The 10,484-nt window shown below is 35.7% G+C and overlaps 1 protein-coding gene across 1 annotated transcript; it reads right to left on the bottom strand.

Moving 5' to 3' along the window:
* Positions 1-4,547: 4,547 nt before the first annotated feature.
* LOC110665906 (protein CANDIDATE G-PROTEIN COUPLED RECEPTOR 7) lies at positions 4,548-6,279 on the bottom strand. Its single transcript, XM_021826208.2, has one exon. It carries the CDS (start codon positions 6,122-6,124, stop codon positions 4,805-4,807), a length of 1,320 nt encoding a protein of 439 aa, XP_021681900.2. The 5' UTR covers positions 6,125-6,279; the 3' UTR covers positions 4,548-4,804.
* Positions 6,280-10,484: the final 4,205 nt, after the last annotated feature.

Raw genomic sequence — 10,484 nt, 5'->3', positions numbered from 1 at the left:
CCAATATTTCTTCCGGCTCCCTGACCTAATTATTTGACTGGCTTAACAGTTCTTTTTCGTGATTTTCTCTTTTCCACCGTGTTCATAAGGGTCCTAAGGACTGCAGCGTCACTTTTTACGGTTCGAAATTTGAGTTTAAAATGACTTCGCAGTCGTTCCCGAGGAGGTCACTCATCGCTGTGACTCTCGGCTCGTTTAACCTCTTATGTTCTGTTTTTCTTATTTATAGTTAACTAATTAAACATTACTAATTATTTGTGTTTATGGCTTCTCAAATTGTCTTAGGTGTGGCTCTAATCCCAATAATTGTCCGGACTGACACCGGTCACCGGAACAGTGAAATATACCAGGCTATGCAAACGGGGGTGTTACACAATTAGTGACCATTTGACATGGTTTGACCTTAAAATGAAAATGATTGTGGTATTGAATGGTGAATTAGGTGAGTTGCCCTATGTGCTAAAAATGTTGGACTTGAGTCCAGTGGATTTGGGCAGCCATAAGTTGAATTGTGTAACTTCAATTGATATAAGGCCAATTGTACATAAAATTAGGGACATAATGTCACATTTTTCATTAAGAGATCCTGCTCAGAAAACCAACCTAAAGTGACCTAAATTTGGCTTGAATCTAGGTAACCAAAATTTGGACCTGGAAAATTGACCATATAAACAGTGTTTGTTCAAATGGCCATAACTTTGTGTAGAGAGGTCCAAATGACATGATTCTTAAACTCATAGAAAGCTTATACATAGTAGAATAACTTTCATGAAGAATAGAAACCCAAATTCTGACCATAACCTAATCAAATTGCTAACCAAAATTAGCTCATCAAAATTGCCAAAATCAAAATGTGCCAAGAAATTCTAGACATTGGCCAATCTGGCCAGTTATGGTAGAAATGCCATAACTTGAGCTACAAAACTCCAAATGGAGTGATTCAAAAAGAAAATTAAAGTAGAGACATTAAGAAACAACTTTGGTGGAGAAAGTTTAGCTAAATTCTCACTGTAGAATGGTCCAATGGAATAGTAAACATAAGTGACAAAAATTGAAATTTTGAAATTACTTTTAGGAAGTTTTGAATTTCAATTGGCAACTAATGCCAACAAAAACTCAAAATGTGATATGACCATGTGTTTAGAACTTGTATACCTATTATTTATGAGATAGTCAAGATTCGTATGAATAGTAATGTGAATAGTAACCCTAATAACATCAAATGCAAAGAACCAAAACCTAACTTTGTTAATATGCCCTAGTATGCCTAGTATGATTGGTTTGGATAGGTTGGCATGCCAATAGGGTTTTGACTGCAGTACTACCTATGGCTTCGAGCCATTTCATGATTTATGGCTCTTATTGCCATTTTGTGATATTATGGCCTTTGGCCATTTTGCTATTCTTTAATATACATGGCTTTATGCCCCACTGATTTTATGGCTTGTTAGCCATTCTGTTACACACCTGGCAGACACTATGTGACCGATGGTGTGAAGACCCGAGATACTTAGTACCTAGTGCTAGTTTACCCGTTTATCTAGTCCGGTCAACTGGTATAGGTTACTTGGACAATTAAAATAAGTCTCAAAAATTTATAACCAAATATTGAACATAAAAATCACCAAATTAAGAATATTACAAATAATTACTAAAAATTCAGTGTGCATGAAATAACAGTATAATTTCTACATATTTAATTATTTAGTTTATTTTTATATTGTATTGGTATTACTAAACTTTATGCTTAACGCATCGCTTTTTGCCACGCGTAGGTACTGAAGATCAGGAGCGAGAGCCCAGTAGACCATAGACTGGGAGTCTGAGCTTTGGACCTGCATCAGTGTCAGACTGCGTCACCTCATTAGTGCAATGTATTTTGGTAGGACCCACCAGGGCTGTCAATGATTTTGTATTTTGTAGTTAGACTTTCATTTTATCATGTAAATTATAAACTTATGTAATTATTTATAAATTTTGTAAATTAATGAAATTGAGAATTTTATTTATAAATGTGATGATGAATTTATTTATGCATGGAATGAATGAAAATTTGAGTTTGAAATATTGAGATGAAATTTGAGATTGGGTAAAATTTTATATATTTGAAATTATTGTTGAGATTTTTTTAACATGTGAAAATTGTCAAAATTGTGAATAATTTAAGGAAAACTCCGCCAGTTTCTCTTATTAATAAATTGGCCTTATATTAATAAAATATAATGTAAATAATAAGAAATATAATAAGTTAAGTTAAGGCGCTCCGGCACTATGTGTGACATGCGTTGCTCGGCTACATTATAGATAGGTGAGGAGTGTCACACTACTAAAATGTTAATACCTTGTTACACTCTATTCATGGTTTGAGAAATACTCTTCCTTTATGAAATTGAAAGCTATGCATGGGTGGAGGACAAGAAAGGTGAGGGAAGGAGATTTGGGTAGTGGAAGATACGATGGAGAGGGAGAATATTTTAACTTGTGTCTAAATTATAAACAGAAATATAAAAGAAATAATATTTCTTAAATTTGAATGGGATGGACGGAAAAACTGAAATTAAAATTATGAATAAAAAAAAGCTAATGCTTAGCAAAGTATAATGATTTACAAGATGAAACTAAAGACAGCACGAAAATGAACATATCCATCAATTATAACTAAGAGGAATGATAATATATATATATATATATATATATATATATATATATATATATATATAAGAGGGATCCCAAAGATAAGATAAAGCTTCCAGCAAACTTTAGCTAACATATCCACATCTAGACCCGACCAGGGGCCAATTCCCCTGGGTAAAATTTAGAGCTGGCTTGATTCAACGATTTAAGGGTTTGAACCAGAATTGGACCAGCTATAAGAGGCCAATTTTAGTCCCCTCTCCCCTAGCCCTAAATTATAACAGGACTATAACCGGACCAAATTATTTTTGACTTGAATCAAAATTAAACCGGACCGAAATTGGACCTAACTAACTGGAAACCATGACCAAGTCCAGCTCCAGTTCATTCCCTGGCCACGCCCTGAACAGCCAGTTCAGGTCCGGACCAGACTGATGGCCAAGCCCATTAAGTTCTTATTCACCCAGCATTAAAAACTCAATTCTCTATGTAACAATAAATGTGTCATCAAATTGCCACAGCAACTTCAACTCCCACAATTCCCAGAACACAAATCGAAATTTTGAGGAAGGACTGCTAATTGGAATAAACATTAATATCCTAGTCAATTTTTCATAATAATCTACAATGGGGATGGCCATAGCCAGCAATTGACACTTTAATCCAGAAGAATGCTCCGCAAAAAAAAAAAAAAAAAAAAAACCTCTAATACATATGGGAAATTTAGAGGAACCAGGCACCACAAGATAATTAACATAATAGGATGGAGTGATCTGGTTTTCAAATGCAGATGTTTCCCAAAACAAGCTCATAGAAGAATGACCACATGCAATGCATAGTAAAATCCAAACAATATGCAACCAATGTGCAAACTTATTTTGAAGAATTAAACCATAAAAATGGGAATGGTGTGACCTGAGGAAAAGAATGCACTTGATATCCTTAAAGAAGAATATTGAACACAAAATACACAACCTGAAATATGTGCAATACGCATGCATCTCCCAAAATAAATCAGCTCCAACATTCTATTCTTATTAACTATGTTGTCAATTTACCAAACCAGACAGCCGAAATCCTAGCTCACAAATAATGCATGATCCACCTTTCAAATAGAGAATCATCATCAAATGCATTGTGAAACTAATGAAACCATTTGTAATTTTGTATGACACCTACTCACAGTATTTCTTAAGAATGAGCAAATAAAGTCTCAACATCGTAAGTGCTGAAGAAAACAAAGTGAAGGCTAGAGAGAGAGAGAGAGAGAGAGAGAGAGAGAGAGAGAGAGAGACAAAGCACCCTTAAAATAATGTGTTCAATTAATGATTACTTATTTAGTTCAAGAAGGATGGCTATTCGCTTTAACAACATTAGCTACTGTAGGAACATACCAAACCTAAGGCAGAAACATTGTTCTGAAGCCAAGATTACAAATCAAAATCAACAGAAATGCAGTAAAGAAAACTTAATTACTACCATGAAAATAGCCTTGAGGCATGAAAAGCATCTAAATTAGAAAGATTCTTCATAAGCTAAAAGATAGTGATGAAGAGAAATACCTTGGCTATGTAATAAAATTCACCACCAAGCGATTTTCCAAAATACCAAACAAGACAAGCGTCCTAGAAACATATGAATGATGCTGGCTAACTCATATCATCATGTCCTTTACAAATGCTCGACAGATATTAGTTCTTTTGAAATTTGAATTGACTGCACAAGGGGAACTTTAATCCTCAACGTGAACAGATTTAAGGCTACAAGAATCTAATAACAGCAAAAGTAAACAAACTGGTATCAACTTAAAGATCAACTGGAACAAACCATCAGACTAATTCCATAATAACAGAATGCACTGTATCCCAGTCAGCCAGACAGCAGCAAAACAATGACACAAGATTTAGAGCAACTTTATGATGAAGAACTAACTACCATTTTATGAAGTTAAAAATACACCGACCAATATTACAGCCATTACAGAATGAATATCGAAGTTGTTACATTAGTTAAAAGCATATTTCAAATAAAATAAAAGATAAAAAGTAAAATGTAGCGGCAACTGTAGTATCAGAGCAGAGCAGAGTAATTCTATCAGATAATCCACTAAAAACACCAGCAAAATATTACATTTGCAACAATAAAATTTCAAACGCACTCTGTATCCATTTCAAAGCTCAAATTCTTCGTCCTTAAGAGCCATCTCCGCAGCCTCCTCTTCCTCTTCGTCAAGAACAAAGTACTCATTCTTCTCCACCGGCCTAAACATATAAAACATCACTGCATAAAACAGAAGACTCGCAGTCTCCTCCGCAGCATTACTAACCCACTGGTACTTGTAAGCTGCAATGGTCTTAAGTGCAAACACCACAATCCTCGTAAAATACAAGTACCCAATTACAACAATGTAAAATTGCCTGAACAGTTGCAATTTTGCCAGATTTCTAGCAGCCTTCCCGTCAGTCTTCGAGGTCTCCCTCAGAGATCGAATAGACCAGACAATTGGGAAAATAATCGCGCAACAACAGATGATATCCACCAACAAGAACACCTGATTCCAGGTAACCCAATCCTTAATAAAGGGCCCTGTCTCACCAATCACCACAGAAGCCACGTTGGCCAAGACCTGAAGGGGAATCACAATCATCAATACCTTCTTCTCCTTCTCTTGTAGGAATGGCTTCAAAAACGACCAACCAGTACCAATCAACACAATCACCGTGAAAAGCAAAACCACACGAATAAACTGGAAAATGTAGAACAAAACATCCCAACCATGAGGAGTACCGGTGACCTTCACGTAATGCTTATCCTCCGCAGCACAGATCAAGTTAAGCGCTTTCATTAGCAGCAATCCCCCCATCAACAAATGGATCCGATGTACAGATCCTCTATTGGTGAAGCAAACATATATCCAGAAACCCAGAAAAGCGATATACGCAATGGAGTAGAAGAAGTAAAGCGAAGGTAGCTGAGTTAAGCCAGCAGAGAGGTAATCCTTAGAGCCATCGCGCTCGAGATTGTAAACCTCCGTTCGGACGTTCATGGAAACGCTTGTCTCCGGAGCGCAATTGGCGAAGAAAAGAGAGTATTCATTGGGGGCAGTGACCGGATAAGATTGGTTGAAGGATGAGAGAGGCGGAGGAGAGAGATCGCGGAAGGTGAAGAGGTGGAGCGTGTAGTGAGACTCGAGGACGCAGAAGTTGGGATTTTGCTGCATCTCGAGGAGGACTTGGAGGAGAGACTCCTCGGAAAGGAGGAAAAAGCCGAGATGAGAAGGGATGGGATAAGGGGCATTGATAGAGGAGGTGACGGAGACGGAGGAGACATAGATGGTGACGTGGCCAGTGTGCGTGAAGCCGAATTTCTCAAAGAGGATCATGGGCCGTTCGTCGTTGGTGATCGTTAAGGTTTTGATCTCGGAGGTAGTGAGTATGGAGAGGGAGAGGACGAGGATAGAGAGAAGGAGGTATAGTGCTGGTTTCGTCATTTTCCGGGAGTTTTTGGTGGTGGTGACGGAGAGATCTGAGGAGAAATGAAGAAAGAAAGGTGAGGTGGAGTACCAGAGCTTCGTTAGCCTAAAGGGCCATTCGGTCGTTGGTCAGGATCAGACCCGGAGGTAGAGAGTGCAAGTTATTTTATTTTATTGTTATTAGGCTCTCCGCTCTCCAATGGAATTAAAGAATAGCATCCAAATTCCCACCAAAAAAGAATAATATCCAATTGGATTAAACTTATTTTATTACTTCTTAAAAAATTATTATTTCAATTTAATTTTAATTTTTTTATGAAAAATCAAATCAAAATTATTTTGAATTTATGTTAAATGGAAAATCATAATATACATATATATATATATATATATATATATATATATATATATATATATATATATATATATATTACATTATATATTTTATAATTAAAGAAAACACAATATAGTGTTTTATTTTATTTTTCTATTTTTAATAATTTTAATTATACATACATTAAATTATTTTATACTTTTTAATTTTAATTGTATTAATTATATAATATATTTAATTCTTAATTATATAATATCTTTAATTCTTAATTATATATATACTTATAATTAAATATTATATAATTAAAAAGATTAAAAAATATATTATATGATATACTGTGTGCTCTAAGAACTAACATATCCTTTAGTACTTCTTTTACAAGTAAGCTTGCTGTTTTAATGGTACTAGAGTAGTACAACTCATATTAGATTGTTGTTTTAATGGTAATGGAGTAGTACAACTCATATTTTCTGGAGTCTCCTTACTCATCAATAATTACAGAAGCATAATTTAGAGCGTTTGACAATTATCCTACCTCATTTTTTGAGGTTTGTGTCCTTTCCATCTAGGATGGAAGTTATCTTTTATTGGATCGATGTGCAGTGCATGAAACTCGTTTTATAAAGGCTTATTTTCTTCTATTGGAGCTTGGTATTGGAGTCCATTCTTTTAGTAGAATTTGTGGTTCTTGCCCTTTGTGTTCATTCATTTGTAGCCAATTCCTAGATTTTCATGCCGGGTACAAAAGATTCAAAGATTTGTTTCAGCCACTTTAAACATATGCATATTTGTTTTGCGCATGATCCAATTGTTTTAGATAAAATTTCATGCAAGATCAATGAATTTTGTTGTGTTATAACATTTTATTCCTAGTCTAGTCATTGGGAGAGGGGTTGTTTCGCTATTTTGCAATTATCGCAAGTGCACGTATTGCTAACAAATAATAAAGTGATAAGTAAAGTATCGTTCCCACAAGGAATTTTGTTTAGCAAGTACCAATCTACATAGAAATCTTAATTGTCTAGGCTATCGAATACTTAGGGAATGAAGTTTGTTAACTTTAAATACTAAAATGGTAAACTTTAAATGAAATGATTTATTTGAAGCAATTCTAGAATTAAGATTTCACACTTGAATCATACTAGGGATGTTATCTCATTTATTTACTGAATTGAAGATCGTTTTCCTTGATGGAAATGAGTCCTAAGCTATCCTAAATCCTCTCTCAAGGCATCTAGGGTGTATTCCAATTAACTCGAACCCTACTTTCGTAGTGATCAAATCAATTAAAATCCTTTAAGACCTTTGACCAATTTTTTAGGTTCCACAAAGGTATCACCTATGTCTAGGTCAGAATTCCTAGGTTTAAGATCTTGATTTTCTAATGTTAACCTTCACCTTTTAGTCCTTCAATTAACATCTACAATCATAACTAAGTGGGTACCAACACATAGTATGCATTAAGATCACAAGAAATTAAATCAAGAAACGAATCTCAAATCCAATAAATAAAACTTAGTGTTCATCCATAATAATAATTACAAGAGCTACTCTCCCAAATCCAGAGTAAGAAAGGTGCTCACTCATGGTGAGTTCAGCAAATGTCATGATAAAAAGTAAAAAACAATAAAAAGAGAGTTATGCAAAAGAAATAAAGTAATAAAATTTAATCTAAGGAGATAAAACGAAGGAACCAAAGAGAGTTTTAGCTTTGATCTTATGGAGCTTCAGCTGAAAAACTTCTTTTGGTACTGATGTGGAGTCTGACAACAGCAGCCCTCAGCAGCACTCCCGATAACAGTGGCCGGCCCCCTTTCCTGGTGTTTTCTTTTCTATTTATATTGGTTGCTCTAGGGTTAGGTCATTTTGAGTCCAAAAGGTTTTAGGAGTCTCGTTCGAATAAGAAAAATAGGAGGGGAATTCGAGTAAAAAAAAAACAGGCTGTAGCATAGTAGACGGCCCGTGTGTCACTACACGGGTCCCATAAAGTAGGATCGTGTAACTTGCTAGAGGAGAATCGCGTGGTCTTGTTTTGGCATAGAAAGTTACATGGGTCTGTGCCAACTACACAGGCCGTGTACTATTGTTCCCATAAGGTTCTTCAAGCTTGCACCCAGCAGAGACTTACACGAGTCCCTGTAGATTACAAGGGCCTACTTACACGACTGTGTACTTGTGTTTCTCATCGATTCTCTTGGCTTTTTTCTGGCAGAGAGTTACACGGGTCTAGGGCTTGGTTTACACGATCCATGTACTTTGTATCAGTAGCAATTCTTTGTCTTTTGACCTCTCCAAGCTTTCCTTTGCACATCCATCCTTTGGGGCTTCAACCAAACACCTAAAATAATGCAGAAAACATGGAATTAAGGGCTTAGCAACAGAATTTATGAAAACTAATGAAATCAACTACTATGCATGAAAATACTTGTCTAAATGCTATGATTTAGAATACAAATGTTATAACACCCTCACTGTAACAATTTCATACATTCTACTGTTCCAGTGACCCGTGTCGGTCCGGACAGCTAGAACGTCTAGAAAAAAAAATATTTAAACTAAAGTGAGGAACTATAATTAACTCAAATATTAATAAAAAAATGTAGAAAAAATTTTAGAAATAAAATACAACCAAGTTAAGTGAGCCAGTGCCCTAGCGATGGATAACCCAGTAGGAAGTTGCGGTCCTCACAACTAGGAGCCGTAGACCCAGGAGAAAATTCATAAAATAATTTTTGAGAGTCCAGAGAAGAGTCATTGAGGTTTCTATGGCATTAGAATGCCAAGAAAATGCTTAGAAAAATTTTTCAATCGGTACAGACAATTTTGGTCTGTTAAGCCAAACGGAGGGCATTTTGGTTATTTCGTCTTCAGAGATGATTTTTGGCCGACTTGTTCGGTTAAGTAAATAATTATAATAACATAAAATGTGAATAAATATTGCTAAAAATTTAATTGAAAATGAGTAGAAAAGAAAAGAAAAGAAAAATGAAAAAAATTGGGAATTATGACATCACATGATGTCACTAAAGCACTCCCACCCAATCACATTTTGACACCTCATTAAAAACCCAATTAAAGGAGTTAAATGGGCTGAAAAATCAAAAGGAATTCTACTCACTTCTTCCTCATTCCAGCCGTAACACACCCTCTCCCTCCCTTCCACCATTAACAAACTTCACCCAAGCTTCATCTCACCAACCAAATCACCTTGAAACTACAACCTAGCTTCACAAAAAATTGATCTTTCAACTTGAACATCTTCTAGGCAGCCAAAGGAGGAAGAAAAAAGAAAGTTTGGGAGCTTGAAATTCTGCTCAAAGAGGTTAGTGTCCAATCTCTTAGCACTTTTACTTGATTCATGCTTAATGTCATGAGATAAATAGAAAATGTAAGAAAAACAAAATAAAAATTATGTGTATCCATCCCTATAAATTTCAGCAGCCTAGGGGTGGTTAGGGTTTGATGAATTTACTTGAAGTACAGTGTTTATAAGCTGCCCATAGCATGAGATAAGTGCTTGAACTTGATTGTGTAAGTGAAATGCAAGTATAGTGCATGAATGAACTTGAGAACTTGGACATTTGAATAACATTAGGGTTTGCTCATGTAATGGTATGTTAACCTTGTAACGATCAATTAGTGACCATTTGAATATGTGTGGGGAGGAATTGAAGTGAGTAATGATGTTGGAGTGGAACTTAGGCATGCTGCCCTTGGTGACCTGCAGGACTAGGTGTGAGTCCAGTAGGTTTGAGCAGCTATAAATGGAGTTGTAAAGGTTCAATTGGTGTAAGGCCAATTGGACATGAAACTAGATACATAATGGCACAACTTTGGTGAAGAAAACCTGCCCAGAAAACCAAACCAAGTTGACCAAAAAATTTCCCTAATCCGGGTGACTTGCATTCTGCCTGGGCAAAATGACCAAATGAACAGTGTCCATTCATTTGGTCATAACTTAGTGTAGAAAGGTCCAATTGGCCTGAAATTTTACCAACAAAAAGTGAGACATAGACCTACAACTTTCATGAAGAAACAAAACCC

The sequence above is a fragment of the Hevea brasiliensis genome, chromosome 5, assembly GCF_030052815.1.
Source record: "Hevea brasiliensis isolate MT/VB/25A 57/8 chromosome 5, ASM3005281v1, whole genome shotgun sequence".
NCBI classification, from domain to species: Eukaryota; Viridiplantae; Streptophyta; class Magnoliopsida; order Malpighiales; family Euphorbiaceae; genus Hevea; species Hevea brasiliensis.
The sequence above is the reverse complement of the archived record's forward strand: the minus strand, read 5'-3'. Positions and strand labels throughout refer to the sequence as shown.